This window comes from Salvelinus alpinus, chromosome 18 (assembly GCF_045679555.1).
Source record: "Salvelinus alpinus chromosome 18, SLU_Salpinus.1, whole genome shotgun sequence".
Taxonomy (NCBI): Eukaryota; Metazoa; Chordata; class Actinopteri; order Salmoniformes; family Salmonidae; genus Salvelinus; species Salvelinus alpinus.
Window position 1 is genome coordinate 5381454 of NC_092103.1, and position 22437 is coordinate 5403890.

Consider the following 22437-nt stretch of genomic DNA (forward strand, 5'->3'; position numbering starts at 1 on the left):
TCAGAAACACCTAGTCTCTGTACCCCAGACATGCACCTATCTGTATACGTCCCTCAGTCGAACAGTGAATTTCAAACACAGATTCAACCACAAAGACCAGGGAGATTTTCAAATGTCTCGCGAAGGGAACGATTTGGTAGATGTGTAAAAAAAAAAATTAAAAAAAAAATCAGACATTGAATATACCTTTGAACATGGTGAAGTTATTAATTACGCTTTGGATGGTGTATCAATACATCAGTCACTACAAAGATACAGGCCGGAGGGGAAGGAAACCGCTCAGGGATTTCACCACGAGGCCAACGGTGACTTTAAAACAGTTAGAGTTTAATGGCTGTGATAGGAGAGAACTAATTGACAGAGTGAAAAGATGTAAGACTGTACAGAATAAAAATATTCCAAAACATGCATCCTGTTTGTAACAAAGCACTAAAGTAATACTGCAAAAAATGTGGCAATGCTATTAAATTTTTACATTACTAAGTACCACTCTCCATATTTTCAAGCATAGTGGTGGCTGCATCATGTTATGGGTATGCTTGTAATTGTTAAGGACTGAGGAGGTTTTCAGGATAAAAAAGAAACTGAATGGAGCTAAGCACAGGCAAAATCCAAGAGGAAAGCCTGGTTCAGTCTGCTTTCCACCAGACACTGGGAAATGAATTCACCTTTCAGCAGGACAAGAACCACAAACACAAGGCCAAGGTAGCCTAGTGGTTAGAGCGTTGGGCCAGTAACCGAAAGGTTGCTGCATGAAATCCCCGAGCTGACAAGGTAAAAAAAATCTGTCGTTCTGCCCCTGAACAAGGCAGTTAACCCAATGTTCCCCGGTAGACCATCATTGTAAATAAGAATTTGTTCTTAACTGACTTGCCTAGTTAAATAAATATATAACAGACTTGCTTACCAAGATTACATTGAATGTTCCTGAGTGGCCTAGTTACAGTTTTCACTTAAATTGGCTTGAAAATCTATGGCAAGACTTGAAAATGGCTGTCTAGCAATGATCAACAACTAACTTGACAGAGCTTGAAACAATTTTAGAAAGAATTATATGAAAATATTGTATAGTCCAGGTGTGGAAAGCTCTTAGAGACTTACCCAAAAAGACTCACAGCTGTAATCGCTGCCAAAGGTGATTCTAACATGTATTGACTTAGGGGTGTGAATACTTATGTAAATTAAATATTTATGTCATTAATTTTCTATAAATGTGTAAACATTTCTAAAAACATTTTTTACATTGTCGTTATGGAGTATTGTGTGTTGATGGGTGAGAAAAAAATCTATTTAATCCGTTTTGAAATCTTTCAATACTTTCTGAAGGCACCCCCAACTCCCTCTGTATGGCAGGCTCACACATATTCTAGCCGTAATTCTCTGGGGTCATCAACTCATATTTTTCCTCATCAAATGCAGACGGAAACGAACCCGGATGTTTACATTATGTACAGTCAAAGTCGGAAGTTTACATACACCTTAGCCAAATACATTTAAACTCCTTCCACAAGCTAAGTTAGGTGAATTTTGGCCCGTTCCTCCTGACAGAGCTAGTGTAACTGAGTCAGGTTTGTAGGCCTCGTTACTCGCACACTATTTTTCAGTTCTGCCCTCATGTTCTATAGGATTGAGGTCAGGGCTTTGTGATGGCCACTCCAATACCTTGACTTTGTTGTCCTTAAGCCATTTTGCCACAACTTTGGAAGTATGCTTGGGGTCATTGTCCATTTGGAAGACCCATTTGCGACCAAGCTTCAACTTCCTGACTGATGTCTTGAGATGTTGCTTCAATATATCCACATTTCCCTTCCTCATAATGCCATCTATTTACTGAAGTGCACCAGTCCCTCCTGCGGCAAAGCACCCGCACAACATGATGTTGCCACCCTCATACTTCATGGTTAGGATGGTGTTCTTTGGCTTGCAAGCATCCCCCTTTTTCCTCCAAACATAACGATGGTCATTATGGCCGAACAGTATTATTTTTGTTTCATCTTTGTCCCCATGTGCAGTTGCAAACCGTAGTCTGGCTTTTTTATGGCGGTTTTGGAGAAGTGGCTTCTTCCTTGCTGAGCGGCCTTTCAGGTTATGTCGATATATGACTCGTTTTACTGTGGATATAGATACTTTTGTACCTGTTTCCTCCAGCATCTTCACAAGGTCCTATGCTGTTGTTCTGGGATTGATTTGCACTTTTCGCACCAAAGTATGTTCATCTCTAGGAGAGAAAACGTGTCTCCTTCCTGAGCGGTAGGACGGCTGCGTGGTCCCATGGTGTTTATACTTGCCTACTATTGTTTGTACAGATGAACGTGGTACCTTCAGGTGTTTTGGAAATTGCTCCCAAGGATGAACCAGACTTGTGGAGGTCTACAAAAAAAATTCTGAGGTCTGGGCTGATTTCTTTTGATTTTCCCATGATGTCAAGCAAAGAGGCAATGAGTTTGAAGGTAGGCCTTGAAATACATCCACAGGTACACCTCCAATTGACTCAAATTATGTCAATTAGTTTATCAGAAGCTTCTAAAGCCATGACATCATTTTCTGGAATTTTCCAAGCTGTTTAAAGGCACAGTCAACTTAGTGTATGTAAACTTCTGACCCACTGGAAATGTGATACAGTGAATTATAAGTTAAATAATCTGTAAACAATTGTTGTAAAAATGACTTGTGTCATGCACAAAGTAGATGTCCTAACAGACTTGCCAAAACTCTAGATTGTTAACCAGAAATTTGTGGAGTGGTTGAAAAATGAGTTTTAATGACTCCAACCTAAGTGTACGTAAACTTCCGACTTCAACTGTATATTGTGTACTGTATACTACTGTGTATATATACATTGTTTGCGAATACACAGAATACACAGAGCAATCATCCTCTCAGATCATGTAAATGACTAACTCTGAGTCATGGCAGTTAACGCTAAAGCAGTCAGCAGAAATCCTTATCTCAGGGTTAGGTATTTCATCAACCACGGAGATGCTACTGCAAGAGCTCAGTATCGGAGATATAGGCGAGAGGTCACAATGGCTGGCATGGGCCCTGTTTAAAAGGAGGGCACTATATAGGGAATAGGGTGCCATTTAGGACACAGCCGAGGAGAGTACCCAATTAGGTCTGGGCTCCATGTCCCAACATGCTTCCCACTGAGGGAATAGCGTTAAGGCTTCCGCATGCTTCAGTTTGGCTGCCGAACCAAACGAGCGTGCTCGCATACACCCTTAACCACCTACGGTCGATGTCCGCGATCTTGTGAAAATCTAGTTAGTATAATACAAAAATCTGTCAGTTTAAACTAGAGATACAGTATCTGTTTTTTTTTGCACTGGACGCATCTCAAGTCTAGTGGTTAGAGCTTTGGGACCGGAACTCGTTAGGTTGCTAGATCGAATCCCCGAACAGACAAGGTAAAAAATCTGTCATTCTGCCCCTGAGCAAGGCAGTTAACCCACTGTTCCTAGGCCGTCATTGTAAATAAGAATGTGCTCTTAACTGACTTGCCTAGTTAAATAAAGGTACAAGAAAAAAGTTGTACGACCTGTCAACTTCTGTCTGTAGCATCAAAACAGTTTGGGCTACACACTAATATGACCCCTCTGTGGCAAGGTGACTCTCTGTTTTGCTCTAGGACGCCCACAAGACTCATCTGAAGGTCCCCCAGTACCAGTTACATTTTTTATTAAAGTATATATGGACACTTTAGTTCCCAAAAGAATGGGTTAAATACATGTAAAAAAAAAAAATATATATATATATATATAAATAAATGTTTCCTGATATTTCTTAATTTCTCAGATATAGGACAAGACACTTCAGAACAATTTTTTTGCGGGGGGACTATCTGTTGTTCCATGTAGTGAATATGTTATTCAATGCATTTCTATATGCTAATAGCAGTAAGGCCAAAAATAATTTTTCATCATATAATTGGAGAGAGAGAAAAAAGGTACTTCAAGGGGTTTTAATTCAAAATCAAATAGCTAAATGATACTTGGTATGACCTTCATAAAACAATTCCATATAGCGTAGTAGAACCCCCTCCCCCGGCTTAGACTTATGGGTTAAAAGACCTTTGCTTGAAAAATGAGAAAAAGCGGCAATAGTACCGTTTGTCCATCTTGAGACACTGTAGCCAGTATACACTTCCTCAAAATAGTCCGAATTAATTTAAGACAACAAGTCTTTTTGCAGAGGAGATCTTAGTCGTGCAATTTTACATCTAATACGTTTGGTACAGTATTTTGCAAGTGAAAAATGTGCATGAAACGAGTTGTCTGTCCTTGAATGACAACAAACACGTCATTGAAGAATCCCTACAGGTGACCAATCACCAATGAAGGTGGCGAAGACTTCGGCTTGCCTCGAAAACATTTAGTGTGCACGGACAGCCCAAAAATACCTTGCCAAAGGCCAAAATAACAAAAACTTTACAAAATGTCATCATATGCACAAACTCTTCCGAACTGTTTCAGATGGGAAGCATGCGGACGCCTTTAGAGCACCACTTCAGGCTGCAGCTGTAGTCACTGGTAGCTTACGGCAGTCAGATATTAGACATTATTTACATGGCTTTCACCGGCTATGCTCCCTCCACACGCCAGCCAAGTGTGACGTAGCCTACATGTTCTCCGCTGTCTGGTAGAACAGGTTTCGATAATTACAGGTGTGTTGAATGTGTATCTGGATGGACTGTAGTTACATGACAGGTGTATAGGTAGGTACTAGACTGTATGGATGTACAGTCAGGTCCAAAATGATTGGCACCCTTGATTTAAAAATGAGCAAAAAAGACAAATAAATAGTACAAATACTGGGTATGTATTGTATGCCCCAATCATTTTTTTACAATTATATTATTTTATTACTTATACAATTGCTCAGAGAAAGAGATTTTGTTTAACAAGTAAAACAATAAATCTAAAAAAGATGGGGGTCAAAATGATTGGCACCCCTGTTTTCAATACTGCAGCACCCTCCCCTTGCTAGGATAACGCCACTGAGCCTTTTTCTAAAATGTGCCCAGCCAGCTCTATCTGGGCTTTTTACATTTTATAAAAGTACAGACTCAGAGCTTCAAAATTGTATATCATACACTGTAGTTGGGGAATGTTATTCTGCTTTAAAAGTTGATAAACTTGTAACCCCACTTTTGAGAAAAGGCTCCTGAAAACGCCCCTGAGGTTCTAACACTAGTTCGAGAGCTCTTCTTTGTGTATGCCTATTGAGCATTGTTCACGCCCTCTTAGGTCTTCGCACCACCCATCTCTTTAGGATTTCACATGTGAACTGGTCTCTGTGAATTGGGTCTCTTTTTTTCTCCTTTGTTTAGCTAGCTAGCTAAACAAGGTCATGAGCACCAGCTAAATTCAGGGCAGAAAAAAATATGCGAGGGCAAACATTATGTACAGTGCATTCGGAAAGTATACACACCACTTGACTTTTTCCACATTTTATTACCTTACAGCCTTACACCATAATGACAAAGCGAAAACAGGTTTTTAGACATTTATTTTATTTATGAAAATAAAAAAGATACCTTATTTACATAAGTATTCAGATCATTTGTTATGAGACTTGAAATTTAGCTCATGCATCCTGTTTCCATTGATCATCCTTGATGTTTCTACAACTTGATTGGAGTCCACCTGTGGCAAATTCAATTGATTGGACATGATTTGGAAAGGCACACACCTGTCTATATAAGGTCCCACAGTTGACAGTGAATGTCATAGCAAAAACCAAACCATGAGGTAGAAGGAATTGTCCGTAGAGCGCCGAGACAGGATCATGTCGAGACACAGATCTGGGGAAGGGTACCAAAAACATTCTGCAGCATTGAAGGTCCCCAAGAACACAGTGGCCTCCATCATTCTTAAATGGAAGAAGTTTGGAACCACCAATACTCTTCCTAGAACTGGCCGCTCTGCCAAACTGAGCAATCGGGGGAGAAGGGAGGTGACCAAGAACCTGATGGTCACTCTGACAGAGCTCCAGAGTTCTTCTGTGGAGGTGGGAGAACCTTCCAGAAGGACAGCCATCTCTGCAGCACTCCACCAAATCAGGCCTTTATGGTAGAGTGGCCAGATGGAAGCCACTCCTCAGTAAAAGGCACATGACATCCCGCTTGGAGTTTGCCAAAAGGCATCTAAAGGACTCTGACCATGAGCATGGTGGTGGCAGCATCATGCTGTGGGGATGATTTTCAGCAGCAGAAACGTTGAGACTAGTCAGGATCGAGGGAAAGATTAACGGAGCAAAGTACAGAGAGATCCTTGACGAAAACCTGTTCCAGAATGCTCAGGACCTCAGACTGGGGCGAAGGTTCACCTTCCAACAGGACAACGACCCTAAGCACACAGCCAAGACAACGCAGTAGTGGCTTCAGGACAAGTCTCTGAATGTCCTTGAGTGGCCCAGCCCGAGCCCAGACTTGAACCTCATCGACCTGAAAGTAGCTGTGTAGCGACTCTCCCCTTCCAAACTGACAGAGCTTGAGAGGATCTGCCGATTAGAATGGGAGAAACTTCCCAAATACAGGTGTGCCAAGCTTGTAGCATCATACCCAAGAAGACTTGAGACTGTAATCGCTGCCAAAGGTGCTTCAACAAAGTACTGAGTAAAGGATCTGAATACTTACTTTGTAAATGTGTTTCTAAAAACTTGTTTTAGCTTTGTCATTATGGGGTGTTGTGTGTAGATTGATGAAGGGGGAAAAAACGATTTAATCCATTTTAGAATAAGGCTTTAACGTAACAAAATGTAACAATGTGAAAAAGTTAATTGGGTCTGAAGACTATCCGAATGCATTCACCAGGGAAGGCCCCAGTCTGTTATAGACAGAAGCCTGTGACATGACAGACCAATCAGGACTCACCTCTCGGCAAGTCCCTGCAAAATCTCAGCCAATAGAGCTCGCCAGCTTATAGTCCTAAAAAAAATGAAATTAGTTAACATTTTCTACCTCTATTTTGTTGACTGTTCCTATGGGGGAAAGAATGAGGTTTTGGGATATACGCCGAAAATAAGCTCTGGCTTAGTAGTTATGTTTTGTTCTATGATATATCAGTCGGTTAACATGACCCTTATAAATGATGAAGCCTAAATGTGCTTTATGTGCTTGTGTTGATTACATAAATGCTTAAAAATTCACCAAAAAAAGTGGGCTGAAGATTATCTCATAGAACAAAACAGACTTTATTTTCGCTGTTTATCCCCTCCCAAAAAAACATGAATTTCCCCCAAAAGATTTGGCCAAGGAGCCATGGTGTTGATAGCCTCCGTTATTGCCAACAAAACAGCTATTGCTCTTTATCAGGGCAAGCCAGGGAGGATCCTGTCCTATTCTCTATATAGTGGAGTGCTTTCTCCTTGGCTCAACTAGGCTTGTAATTTAAGATCACATACCAGTTTTTTTTATTAAGGCACATAAGTTCACATGTTCAAGAAGGCATTTCTGGACAAAGAAATATATATTTTTTTAAATTCAAGCGGCCTTACTGTGAAATAGGAACTAGCTTCAAATGCCCACTTTCCTGAATCCGGTCACAAATGTTTTATGAGATTGGAGAACGCATTGGGAGGGATCTTAGACCATTCCTCCGTACAGATTCTTTCCAGATCCTTGATGTCCTTAGTCTGCCCTCATTGGCTGCCTTCTTCAATTCAAACCACAGGTTTTCAATGGGGTTAACATCTGGAGACTGAGATGGCCATTGAAAATGTTTTATTTTGTGGTAAATTTACAATTTCTTTGTGGATTTGTGTGTGTGCTTGGGGTTATTGCTAGAAGATCCACTTGCAGCCCAATTACAGCCTCCTGGCAGAGGCAACCAGGCTTTTGGCTAAAATGCCATTGACCTTAACAAGGGCCCCAGGACCAGTGGAAGCAAAATAGCCCAATAACACAGAGAGCTAATATTAATAACATGCATGTCAATCTCTCCTGGCTGAAAGTGGATTGACTTCATATTGACATGTTGAATGCACCGAGCTGTCTGAAGAGACCACAAGAGGTCTCTTCACAGTCCCCAAGTCCAGGACAGACTATGGGAGGCACACAGTGCTACATACAGCCGTGATTACATTCCACATCAAGTAACTGACGCGAGCAGTGAAATTAGATTTAAAAAACAGATCAATAAACACCTTATGGAACAGCGGGGACTGTGAAGCAACACAAACATTGGCACACACACACACACACACACACACACACACACACAGACAGACAGACAGACAGACAGACAGACAGACAGACAGACAAACGATAACATACGCACTATACATACACATGGATTTAGTACTGTAGATATGTGGTAGTGGTGGAGTAGGGGCCTGAGGGCACACAGTGTGTTGTGAAATCTGTGAATGTATTCTAATGTTTTAAAATTGTATAAACTGCCTTAATTTTGATGGACCCCAGGAAGAGTAGCTGCTGCCTTGGCAAAAAGATCCACATACTTCCGTTTTATGATGCCAAAGAGCTCTATTTTCATGTCATCTGACCATTGCCCGTGGTTTGCTAAACAGCATTGGCACTTGGATTGGAACCAGTGCTATGGTCAGATGACATGAAATAGAGTTCTTTGGCCAGGCACACCGGTGCAGTTGTATTACTATAAAAGCATACAATATATACTGTAGCTCAGGATTTGTATTTATTTTATACAGTCTTCTTTGCTCATCTTTATCAAGGGTGCCAATCATTTTGGAGCTGACTGTATGTTAATCCTGGGACGAATGACAGGGTGAGAATGAATGGCCGTCGAGAATTACTTTTTAAGGTGGAACTGGCTCGCCCAACCACAATTTCTAAAGTCCTGAAAATGTTTAGCCTTGTTTCTTTTGACTGAAGTGTTTGGAACCACAGAGCTAAGAAAAACACCACCAATGAGAATCGAGGTCACCGGTCAGTGAGTGACGATATCTTTAAAAGATGTCACACAGGATTCCCGAGCAGGAAAGTCTGTGGACATCTGGGAGTTTTCAGTATTCATAGGAAAGGAAGTGGGAATGGGAGAATGTGGAAAGGAGTGATTGGGGGTTCTGGTGATCACCTGCACATGTGGCGCTAAATGCAGTGGAAGTAACGTTAGAGCTTGGTAACCGTCAGTCTACCTGGTATGTCATTATGGCCATGTCTCAGCTTATATGTGGTATGCCAGCAGCATACCACCCTGCATACCACTGCTGGCTTGCTTCTGAAGCTAAGCAGGGTTGGTCCTGGTCAGTCCCTGGATGGGAGACCAGGTGCTGCTGGAAGTGGTGTTGGAGGGCCAGTAGGAGGCACTCTTTCCTCTGGTCTAAACAAAGATCCCAATGCCCCAGGGCAGTGATTGGGGACACTGCTCTGTGTAGGGTGCCGTCTTTCGGATGGGACGTTAAACGGGTGTCCTGACTCTCTGAGGTCATTAAAGATCCCATGGCACTTATCGTAAGAGTAGGGGTGTTAACCCCGGTGTCCTGGCTAAATTCTCAATCTGGCCCTCAACCATCACGGTCACCTAATAATCCCCAGTTTACAATTGGCTCATTCATCCCCCTCCTCTCCCCTGTAACTATTCCCCAGGTCGTTGCTGCAAATGAGAACGTGTTCTCAGTCAACTTACCTGGTAAAATAACGGTAAAATAAAAATAAAAAATATCCCCAGTCCCAATGCTCAGTCTAGGAATCATTTCCTAGTCCCGGTCCTACTGCTGAGACTACTCCGAAGTCTTCAGTAATTACCACAGATCACCAGTAATTCTTCCTAGCAGCCGTCTTGCACTTCAGCAGGTGACGTCTGCTGACAGATAGACAAAAACTGGAATGGCATGTAACCATCGTAGTTCAGTTACTTTAGAATCTAGAAAGTAATACATCTTTTGATTTATAGCTTAGCGTTGTTTTCCCCGCAGCGTTCTGAGAAACCTGTTAGCACCGCTTCATTTTAGTAACGTTAATCAATCCACAAATACACCAGGTGTTTCTATTTGACTTATTATTAGTAGCTGTAGTGGAAACTATAGCCTTTGTTACGTACAGTATGTAGGCCCCAGCCAGGCAGTCTAAGTTGAGCTGGTGGTGGGTTCTGAATAGCTAGCCTCATCAGTGGGCTTAGTAGTGCAGCTGTGTACTCCTAGGCCTGCTCTCCTGCCCTGCCTGCTCCTTGTCCTTTTAATTGGTGTGATGTGTGAGAGAGACCAGTGTTAAAGCTCCCATCTCCCCCTTAACCTCCTAGATGGAAATGTCCAACTCCATCAGTAACTCCCACAGTGGAACGGCTGTATTCAGAATAATGTCGGCCCTAACAGAATATACAGTAGGGAAAGGCTTTAGTTAGAGACAATGAGAAGATCCAATGTTTTATGGACCTCTAGCCCTATTACAACATGTAGGGAAAAAACGGCCAACGGAAGAGCTCTTGTTCAAATTACATTTCTTTCCCTACTATTTGGTCCAAAATCTATGAATTAAACCCCACAACCTCTCAACATTTTAGTCCTTTTTAAGTGTGCTCTGTTTTACCCAGTGTATGAAATAGTAATCGAGTTGAAAGCTCTGTGCTGGTGTCAGGCTGGTGTCGTTGGTTGGTTTCCTGGGTAGGGATATGTCTTGCAGTGCTTTTGACCAGAGCCCTATGGGCCCTGCTCCAAAGTTATATTATATAAAAGGAATAGGGTGCCGTTTCGGAGGCAGCCCCAGTTTAGTTTCACATGGCGGGGATAGGGTAATTATTGTGTCTTGTCAGCCATTTTAACTCCCAGCCAGACCCAGACAGTGTCCAGGGCCTTCCCCTGGTCTCTTTGATCATCCCTCTCTCTCTGGAAGGGCCCCCTCCTCACAAAGAGCTGCTTGTCTCACTGTCGGCCCCGCTCACACACAAACATGCGCTCGCATGCAGACACACACACAGGTCACACACACACACAGACAGACGAACATAGTCACACAGGCTCTAGTCTGCTAGTCGTCTCAGTAGATACCCCCAGACAGAGCAGGGTTGAGTTCAAACGGAAGACAACGGATATTTTTTGTTTTTTTTTGTTGCAAAAGTTTTTGCTACAGTGTGCCCTAATGGATACGACCTAGAGGAGACCAGATGCACACAGCCAGAACGTCCCCTGAGTTGGGAACAAGCTATTTTTGTGATGTCATGGCACAGGCAAACAACTCTGCTTTTCTTGGTAGAGGAGGGTGGAAGGAGATGAAGTTGCACATTTATGAATTGGTTGAGTTGGTAAATGGTATACAGCTAGTTCATGTATTTATGTTGTACAAGTCTAGAGAATAATGTTTTAACATGTGGGAAAATGGATTTGCGAATATGATTTGTTACACTTGTTGAATTGAAGTTGGTATAGGCTACAGGTAGTAAAGATATTTATTTACAGTACCAGTCAAAAGATTGGACACCTATTTTATTGAATTTTTTTACTCTTTTCTACATTGTAGAATAATAGTGAAGACATCAAAACTATGAAATAACACATATGGAATCATGTAGTAACCAAAAGAGTGTTAAACAAATCAAAATATATTTTATATTTGAGATTCTTCAAAGTAGCCACCATTTGCCTTGATAACAGCGTTGCACACTCTTGGCATTCTCTCAACCAGCTTCATGAGTTAGTCACCTGGAATGCATTTCAATTTACAATTGTGCCTTATTAAAAGTTGATTTGTTGAATTTCTTTCCTTAATGCGTTTGAGCCAATCAGTTGTGTTTTGACAAGGTAGGGATGGTATATAGAAGATAGCCCATATATAGCCCACAAGTCCATATTATGGCAAGAACAGCTCAAGTAAGCAAAGAGATATGACAGTCCATCGTTACTTTAAGGAACTTTGAATGTTTCTTCAAGTGCAGTCGCAAAACCATCAAGCGCTATGATGAAACTGGCTCTCATGAGGACCACCACAGGAATGGAAAACCCAGAGTTACCTCTGCTGCGGAGGATAAGTTCATTAGAGTTACCAGCCTCAGAAATTGCATCCCAAATAAATGCTTCACAGAGTTCAAGTAGCAGACTGTTCAGATTAGACTGTGAATCAGGCCTTCATGGTCGATTTTGCTGCAAAGAAACCACTACTAAAGGACACCAATAAGAAGAAGAGACTTGTTTGGGCCAAGAAACACGAGCAATGGACGTTAGACAAGTGGAAATCTGTCCTTTGGTCTGGAGTCCAAATTTGAGATTTTTGGTTCCAACCGCCGTGTCTTTGTGAGACGCAGAGTAGGTGAACGGATGATTTCCGCATCTGTGGTTCCCACCGTGAAGCATGGAGGTGGTGGTGTGGGGGTGCTTTGCTGGTGTCACTGTCAGTGATTAATTTAGAATTCAAGGCACATTTAACCAGCATGGCTACTACAGCATTCGTCAGCAATACGTCATCCCATCTGGTTTGCGCTTAGTGGGACTATCATTTGTTTTTCAACAGGACAATGACCCAACACACCTCCAGGCTGTGTAAGAGCTATTTTACCAAGAAGGAGAGTGATGGAGTGTTGCATCAGATGGCCTGGCCTCCACAATCACCTGACCTCAAGCCAATTGGGATGAGTTGGACCGCAGAGTGAAGGAAAAGCAGCCAAGTGCTCAGCATATGTGGGAACTCCTTCAAGACTGTTGGAAAAGCATTCCAGGTGAAGCTGGTTGAGAGATTGCCGAGTGTGCAATGCTGTCGTCAAGGCAAAGGGTGGCTACTTTGAAGAATCTCAAATAAAAAATATATTTGGATTTGTTTAACCTTTTGTTTGGTTACTACATGATTCCTTATGCTTTATTTCATAGTTTTGATGTCTTCACTATTTTTACTATTTTCTACATTGAATAAATAAAGGATAACCCATGAATGAGTAGGTGTGTCCAAATTTCTGACTGGTACTGTATGTTCTTCACAGTTAGAGCGAGTAATGTTTGTTTTTGTGCACAATACATCATTATGCTCTGTAGATGTTCACCTATCGCGACGTCCTTTACTGTGACCGAACTATTCATCTTTCCTATAGAAAAAGAACATTGGCCTTGCTTTTCAAAGCTTTGATGTTTGTACTACTGTATAGGATCGTCTGTGTGTCATTCAGGCTAGATATGAGACCGTTCACACACACGACACAGTCACGCACTTATTCAGGCTAACGGACACACACACACAAACACGCACACTGTTGCGCATAATGACACCCATCAGGCTGCTCTGCCCTCCTATGAACAGTGTTTATGGTGCCATTGGTGTGTGTGCTGACAGTAGACAGAGGATGAAAACAGCCTCTCTCCCGCCACTGTACTGTAGCATAGTGTGTTTACTGAACAGCAGGGGTTAGCGTTTGATACCCCCCTCTCTAGTCTGTCTGCTGCCGCCGCCGCATTCTGTTGTCTTGCCAGTTTAGCAAAAAAAAAAAAATGTATTTGCTTTAACTCATTTTCTATGCACATGTCCACCCCAACCCCCCGTTTATGCTTTATCCCTCCGCGTGTAAGAAAACAGAGGGAGAGAGACACCCACACACACACACACACACACACACACACTCCTTAGGGGAGCTGTATACACACAGACGGGCTGTAAACTAGGGACCTCATTATAATCTGTTTCAGTCTTCGTCAGACAGTGTTCATTCTGCCTGAACAATATTCTCTCAGTCGGTGCAAATATGTATCACTGAGAGAGACAACCTACACAGACTGCCTAGGGTTCTCGTCCGCGGTGGTCTTTCCATCAATCCAGCCTTTTGTCCCAGTTGCAGACACCATTCCGTCTGTTCCTACAAAGACAACCAGCCCAGATAACTAGCTAGATAACGTCACAGTTCCCCCCCCTCCCGACTCCACTCCTCACAGCTTCATCTTGAGGGAAGTAGAAAGTAGCACATTGTGGTTATTTCTTCTCTCGCTGGCCTCCTTTCTGCATCCCCTCACCTCTGTGGGACCTGACCCCATACCCTCAGGAGACGTGATGTCCCCATCCTCAGCCCGCCCGGTGAGGTCTTGACGCCCTTCAGCGAGGCAGTGTGACTGGCTGCTCTGGGACAGTGTAGGGCTCTGGTCAAAAGTAGTGCACTATATAGGGAATAGGGTGCCATTTGAGAAGCACCGGAGGACTCGTGCAGGAGCTCAGGGAGCGTTAGCTTAGCGGTCGCTGTGCTGTACTGTGCAGCAGTGTGGAGGGATGAGGCTCGGAGGACCATCTGATAGCAGGCAGTCAGTCAGGTAGTTCCCTCAGAGCCAAGCTAGGAGACACAGCTTTCACATCCCCACACTGCCCCCAGGGGGCAACCCTGAGAGACACACCAAAGTTAGCACCAAGCTACCTATCTACCGCCTCCACAGGAATCTCTACCAATAGGGCTTAATGTGTGTTTGTTATAATACATAGTTTGCGCAAAGCTACTTCTCCTGCCGACTTTAGTTTCGTAAGGCCGAGCTAGCTAGTGCAAGGCTTTGAGTATGGCTTAAGCACACCACCAAGTTACAGGAGTTAATTTGTAGGGCCATGGGCATAATTTAATGTATACATTTGGATGTGTTTATAGAAATGGAAGTACTCGGGACACAAAGTAGCTCCTCTGACCCTGTTTTTTTCCATCACAGTTCCAAAATCCCTTCATCCTCCTTGGTGGTTTCCCCGCCAGCCACCACCACAACATAGCACTTCTCCCCTTCTACTACTTTTCATGCACGACACATGAAGGATGTTCCTTTTCCATGTGGAATATTTTTTTGTTTGTCCAAACTGGCTGGTTAGGAAAGCAGTTATCCCGGGACCCAGCTTCTCGGCTCCCGCACACACAATTCCCCCAGAGGTGAAAGGTCAACGTCTCTGTGAGGGCTGGCCATCGATTGGAGTGGTTGGTGCATTAAGCTGTTAAACCACTCTTAGTTGGTTCAGTGTGTGCATCCACAAATGGCACCCTATTCCCTTTACAGTGCACTCGTAAAATATTGAGACCACTTGACTTTTCCCACATTTTTTGTTACGTTACAGCCTTATTCTAAAATGTATTAAATAGATACAAATTCTCTCATCGAAGCGCAAACTGATTTTTGGAAATGTTTTCAAATGTATTCAAAAATTTAAAATAAACTGATTTTACATAAGTATGCAGATCCTTTGCTATGAGACTCGAAATTGAACTTGGGTACATCCTGTTTCCATTGATCATCCTTGGGATGGAACTCTTTGGCCTCAATGCCAAGCGTCACGTCTGCAGGAAACCTCGCACATTTTTCAGCGGCAGGGACTGGGAGACTAGTTAGGATCGAGGGAAAGATGAACGGAGCAAAGTACAGAGAGATCCTTGATGAAAACCTGCTCCTTCAGAACCTCCAACTGGGGCGAAGGTGCACCTGCCAACAGGACAACGACCCTAAGCACACAGCCCAAGCAATGCAGGAGTGGCTTCCTGGACAAGTCTCTGAATGTACTTGAGTGGCCCAGCCAGAGCCCGTGCTTGAACCTGATCGAACATCTCTGTAGAGACCTGAAAACAGCCGTGCAGCGACGGTCCCCATCCAACCTGACAGAGCTTCAGAGGATCTGCAGAGAAGAATGGGAGAAACTCCCCAAATGCAGGTGTCCCAAGCTTGTAGTGTCATATACAAGAAGACTTGAGGCTGTACTCGCTGCCAAAGGTGCTTCAACAAGGTCTTGAGTATAGCATCTAAAATACTTACAGTATGTAAATGAGATTTGTTTTTTCTTTTTAATAGATTTGCAAAAATTTCAATAAACCTGTTTTTGCTTTGTCATTGTGGGTAAATTGATGGGGGGGAAACGATTTAATCCATTTTAGAATAAGGCTGTAACGTAGTTACAAGTTAAGGGGTCTGAATACTTTCTGAAGTAGTGTACTATTAGAGGTATAGTGCCATTTGGGACACTTACAGTGTGTGGTGAAATTGCTCAGTATTTCAGGGTATGAATGTGCTTACTTAACTCACTTCTTCTTAAGCACTATAAGCACCACCGTGCACCATTATTTCCCTGGGATGAAGCGAAACTAGCTCATGAGGTGTGTGCGCGCGCATGCATGCCTACTTGTGTGTTCTGAAAGTATTTTCTTGCAGCAGAGTCACCAAATGTAATTTGTTCTCTGACAGTCTCAGAACAAAGGCGGACAGATCCTGCTCTGCTCTCCTCTCTCTGGTCCGTATGATCTAATTGTTTGTAGTTACGAACCCAATAAAGACCTGCCAACACAGTCGCACAGCCTCAGATAGCTCGGCAATAGATCCTTATGGTGTTTGGACCTGACTGAGTGTACAGCCCTGTTCTGCTCGTCTATGTTCTGTTCTTCTATGTTCTGTTTGGACTGAGCTGGACATACACACACTGAGCTGGATGTTTAGTGAGCCGAGCTTTCTCATCTCTCTCTCTCTGGCTGTCTCGCTCTCTCTCTCTGGCTGTCTCGCTCTCTCTCTCTGGCTGTCTCGCTCTCTCTCTCTGGCTGTCTCGCTCTCGCTCTCTGGCTGTCTCGCTCTCTGGCTGTCTCGCTCTCTCTCTCTGGCTGTCTCGCTCTCTCTCTCTGGCTGTCTCGCTCTCTCTCTCTGGCTGTCTCGCTCTCTCTCTGGCTGTCTCGCTCTCGCTCTGGCTGTCTCGCTCTCGCTCTGGCTGTCTCGCTCTCTCTCTGGCTGTCTCGCTCTCTCTCTGGCTGTCTCGCTCTCTCTCTGGCTGTCTCGCTCTCTCTCTGGCTGTCTCGCTCTCTCTCTCTTTATGAAGCATTGGCGTCAACATGGGCCAGCATCCCTGTGGAACACTTTCAAGATCTTGTATTGTCCGTGCTCGACTAATTGAGGCTGTTCCGAGGGCAAAAGGGGGGACGCAACTCAATATTAGGAAGGCGTTCCTAATGTTTGCTGTACTCAACGCATGTCCGTCTGTCTCGCTCTCTGTGGAGCTGTGTTACTTTGAGCCAGCCATATATAGAAACTAATGAAGCCCATGAATAAAGTATCATCTCTATAGAGCCATCATCTCATCTTCTGCTCCTCTCTGTTCTCCGTCTGTCTCTTACAGCTGCTGGAGTCTCCAGAGGTGAAGGAGGACGCGGTCCTCTGTTACTCTATGGAGGTATGTACTTTTACTTTAACCCTACTACTGGATGTCAATACGGTCCTTCATCTTTACTGATGCCTTCTACAGCTGCACACAGTCATTTATGAATAATGAATTGTTGTGGTATGTGTGATGGATTTTGTTTTGAATGCACATATAAGTCAAGCCATAGTAGGAGAGTGTGTGTGTAGTGAGGCCGTTTTCTCTCTCTGGATTTGTTGAAGGAGTCTTCTGTCTCATCATGAATTATAGAGTGACTGTGAGGTAGTGTAGAGGCTAAGAACGGAGTCTGAAACTCCCTGAGTCCCAGCCTGTAGACTGGAGCTGGGCTGGAGAAAGGAGGGCTAGCTGAGAGCTCTGTCCAAGGGGGGGAAAGAGAGAGTGATAGGGCAGGCAAGGTGGGGCGGCAGGTAGCGAAGTGTTTAGAGCATTGGGCCAGTAACCGAAAGGTCGCTAGATCGAATCACCGAGCTGACAAGGTAAAAAAAAATATGTCGATCTGCCCCTGAACAAGGCAGTTAACCCACTGTTCCCCGGTAGGCCGTCATTCTAAATAAGAATTTGTTCTTAACTGACTTGCTTAGTTAAATAAAGGTAGCTTTAAAAAGACTGCCATAGCTATAGTGGAGCTAGTCAGTAATTGCTAGAATTTTCACCTTGAATTGTATGGGAAATTGGGAATATCAGACAGACAGACAGGCCAAGGTTCCTATAATGGGACTCCATCCTTCTGAGACCGACATCTGTTAATGAGCATGCCACAACTCAGACAGACACCCCCACTCTTTAGTCAGCCAGCCACAGCCCGTCTCTCAGACTAGCCTTCTTAATATTCAGACAGCTAGACATAACCCCCGACTCCAACGCCAAGTCACCTCTCCTCTTTTCCTCTCCCTCTCCTCCTCCCTCCTATCCTCCTTCTCCAGCTGCAGTCCACTGGTCGTCTCCTGGAGGAGCAGCTTCCAGGGATGATGACAGAGCTCCTGGCCGCGGCCAGGGACAAGATGCTTTGTCCAGCCGAGACCCAGCTAACTCGCTCCTTGCTCATGGAGGTCATCGAGCTGCACGCCAACCACTGGACCCCTCTGGAGGACCTCACCACACAGTACTACAACAGGACCATCCAGAAGCTCACCACCGCCTAGCCCCCCAGACCCAGGACTTGTCCCACAGGTCAGGCACATGGAGGCCTGAGCTGGGTTGATGGCTGAGATGCATGGGGTTGGACTAGACAGAGTCGCAGAACATAATTGGTTGGCCCCATACCAGACTGCAAATGCGTTTAGGTATAAGGAGATGGGACTGACGACACATACAGACAGACCTGAAATCCATGCAAAAACAAGACCAACACTACACCACGCACACAGACAGAAGAGACTGGCCACTGGCCATGCAGCCTGCACACATTCGACTGTGGGGGCGTGCCTGGTCACTGAGATGGGTGGAGGACAAAGAGACGGCATGATGTGGGGGGGGGGTTGGAACAGCAGCCGCCTGTCCTTGGTGAACAGTCTCTCCTCAGAGGTTAAAAAGAGAAGAAGCAGGGGGGTCCAGGGAGATCTCTTCCTCTTTTGTGTTCATGTGCCAACCACCCTTCCTCCTTTCTCCGTCTTTCTCCTTTATCTATCTCCCCTCCTCCTCCTCTCTGTTCCAGGCCCTTCCACCCCAGGGCCTATGTGGCTGACTGGGGGAGATGAGAGAGGAGGTAGGCAAGCCTCCGTCTGGGTTGTCCCCTCCCCAGACCTCCCTCCACTGGGCCAGGTCAAATGGGCAGACTGCAGGGCTAGGTTCCAGTAAGGCCTGCCTTTGTCTCCCCCCCACTCCCCAGAGGCGCTTTGTGTGGCTGAGACACTGGCTGGCGCACTCTGGATTGCTGGCTGGGTAGCAGATGGCTTCTGGCGCCTCAGTGGGCTGGCTGCAGACACCCTCCCAGTCCCATCTACACTCCAGCCAAGGCCAACCCATCCTCCAACCCAGGCTAACCCTAACCCAGCCAGGTCGCTGACTGAAGGGGGCAGTGGGTTTGTACTGGGGGCCAGTGGGGCTGCCGTGGGGGGCTAGGGATTGGGGACTGGGGGGCTTTTTCTAGGGACCGCTGCTTTAGTGGGGCTTTTGTTGTCATTGTCATTTTCAGAGGGGTTTAATTTTCTCTGTCCATGCTTTTGTTACCTTTGTTATTAATTATATGATATTATTGTTACTATTATTGTTGTATTATTTCTTTTAAATCATGTACTGTAAATATGTATGATAATGGAATATTTTAGTGTAGATGTATTGCACAGGTTTGATTTGTTTTGCACCGTTTTAAGGTGATTACTTGTTTTAAAAGTCAAAAAGATAAAAGAAGAAAATACTTTTTAACGGTGGTATGGATCAATACTAGCATTACAAAGACTCTATAGGTTTGAGGGGTTGGTTGACTAGAAAGGGGAAGGTTTAGCCAGAAGGAAGAATCAAAGAAATTATGGATTTGAAGAAGTCAGTCAGACTAGTGGCCTTGTGAACTATAACTACATTTATAGAGTTGTGTCCTTGCTGTTTTGAAAGACGAGGCCAAGAGAGGTGGAGAGTGCTTGCCGAGTGACCGAATTTAGTGAGGTGATTTTTATTTTATTTTTATATTATTCCCTGCAACAACAACAAAAAAACGAGCCTGATACAAATCGCTTCTTCAAATGTTCTCCTGTTCAAGCAGCCATTTTGCAGTGTTGGACATTTTGCAACTCTTTATCTGTGTGATGATGAAGTATTTGCTTTTGAGAGAGAAAAAAAATCTGTTTCATTTTACAGATGATAAAAAAAGATATATATGTATTTGACAATGTAGTTAGCTAGTATGTGATTCGCATTACTCTGGCTTCTGCAAATGTGCGTACAACAATATTGACAATATCAACATCATTATGTAATCCAATTAAATGTAATCGAATATACAGAATATACCCGTATTTAAGACAACGAAGCAAGCTCTAGGAGGGCATGGGGCAAAGAGAGACAAGGGCTACGTCTCATTTATCAACCCTTCCAAAGTGTGCACTTGTTCACTTCCCTTTCCTGATTTGAAAGGAATGACTGGTATGGTGATTAGCTATAGGGTTGTGGTTGTGTGGATAGGAAGTGGTCTTTCCATTTGTTCTTACTATGGCCTCAGCTCACGTTGAAGGAACTGCTCTTTCTGGGGCAGTCTGTCCTAGTACTACTAGTGTTACTTGCTTCTGATTTCCTATTGAACTGAATCTCTGGGCATTTCATTTTTTTTTTGCTTCAAGAATTCAAATCTTAAGGTAGGCACACATCCAAAACAATAGGGTATTTTAAAACAATTTGGAGATACGGATAACTGCCAAAATAAAGGAAACACCAACAATAGCGCTACCGTGAGCCAGAACCGCTTCAATGTCCCTTGGCGTCGATTCTACGAGTGTCTGGAACTCAAATGGAGGGATGCGACACCGTTCTTCCACTCGAAATTCAATCATTTGCTGTTTTGTTGGTGTTGGTAAACGCTCAGGGAATCTCCCTTAAGTGTTCAATTGGGTTTGAGATCTGGTGACCGAGACGGCCACGGCGTCCGGTTTACATTGGTTTGACGAGCATGAAACATTCAGTGACCGGTCGTGTCCTGTGGATGGGGGCATTGTCATCCCATGGGGGCATAGCCATGGTAGCCCAAATAATGGCCTGCGCAGCATTTTTATACATGACCCTAAGCATGATGGGATGTTAATTAACTCAGGAACCACACCTGTGTGGAAAAACCTACTTTCAATAAACGTTGTATCTCATTTACTCAAGGGTTTCAATTATTTTGGCAATTACCTGTATATACAAACCCATCTGTCTAGGTATGCACCTGCCTATAAGGTGCATTTGATTTTAGTTTGATCAAATACAATGGGTTTTGATTTTCAGTGACTCAAATTGTGATTCCGATGATCACTTGCCTGGTAAGTGTGGTATAATGTTAGATTGTATATAATGCTATTGGGCGATTCCATATGCAAAGGAGCGACTCTCCTCGTCTGTGACACTGGGCCTCCCGGCGCCCTCTGACCTTAGACCTTTAGGTCACATGACTCGCCCTACTATTGAATGCGACGCACCCTCCATTTGCATCTCATTGACATTGGGAGGTATACGGTATAGCATCATCACGGCGTTGTAAACCCCAGCGAGGCGAGACTACCAGACAGATGGTGCACAGATAATGAGCTGTAGAATTTGTGGAAGTTGTGGGTCATCAATTAAAAAATTTATTACGCAATTTTTTTTAAATTGACTAACTGAAGAGGTGTAAAAAATGTGGGTGTTGTACTACGGTTTTTCGCTGCCTGAAATATTAGGCGCCTGTATTGACGCAACCGCTAAACGTTCTCACTGTCTGGACAATTTTTTTTTCCCATATCCTGAGAACGTCTCCCCCTTCACACCACCATTCAGCCACTAAAGCCTCTTTATTCCGAGAGAAACCATCTCGTATGTCTGGGGGATGTCTTGTCTTGTGTTGCACTGCTTTGACTCGAACACAATCTTCTTCAGAATAAGTAAGGACGTAATACCTGAGAAGAGCTCTGTTTCCTCTCGGTATATGCTCTGTCACATGTCGCTATGCTCACAATGAGCTCTCATTCTTCAGACACAGAATATTTGTAACAATATTTAAGTAGGCAAGTTAAGAGCAAATTCTTATTTACAGTGACGGCCTGCTGGGGAACAGTGGGTTAACTGCCTTGTTCGGGGGCAGAACTACAGATTTTTACCTTGTTAGCTCGGGGATTCGATCCAGCAACCTTTCGGTTACTGGCCCAACGCTCTAAACACTAGGCTACATGCCGCCCCAGTACACACTGGGACTCTCCTATATGAATCATACTACATACTAATGTCATCTCTGTTAAAAGGTTTTGCGTACTTTAAAAATGGAGTATTACCTATACCCATTATACTATATTCTGTGTGTCTGACTAGTTGTATGACTGGATGTCCTTGGCCCATTGTGTTGCCTTTGTTAGGCCCTGACCCAAGCCCGTGGCTAGCCTGCGGCGTCTACCCCCAGGAGGGCTCACTGAGCCTGGGTTCACTCCCCCAGGGGCCTGGGTCTCTGAGCTCGCCCCTGGAACACAGGCAGGTTGTCCTTCAGCGTCCGTCCACATCAATCACTGTCTGGGGATGTGAGGGAGGAGAGGAAAGGGTGGTGAGACGAGGGTAGTCTACTTCTGATATAGGGGAGAGGGCATCAAACATACTGGGAATGTTAAGGGGCATGTGAAATGTTACTGCTCGTGTCTCCTCCATTTTCGAATGATTTCTGGTAAATATGCATTAAAGATTTGTATAGCTATGTGTGCGAATTGTGATTTATTATGGACGGTTCCTCTCGGCTCTTATGGCGA

The 22437-nt window shown here is 44.1% G+C and overlaps 1 protein-coding gene across 6 annotated transcripts in view; it reads left to right on the top strand.

Moving 5' to 3' along the window:
- LOC139543579 (CBP80/20-dependent translation initiation factor-like) overlaps positions 1–22385 on the top strand; it is a 135294-nt gene extending 112909 nt beyond the window's left edge. For 5 of the 6 annotated variants that reach the window (XM_071349791.1, XM_071349788.1, XM_071349789.1 and 2 more), the window contains 2 exons: positions 17000–17053; positions 17965–22385. In XM_071349791.1, the coding sequence (XP_071205892.1) occupies positions 17000–17053; positions 17965–18183 (273 nt within the window). In that variant the 3' untranslated portion in view covers positions 18184–22385. Of the gene's footprint in view, positions 1–12421; positions 12586–16999; positions 17054–17964 lie in introns of those variants that run through there. The other variant, XM_071349793.1, reaches the window with a different exon arrangement.
- The last annotated feature ends 52 nt before the right edge of the window (positions 22386–22437 follow it).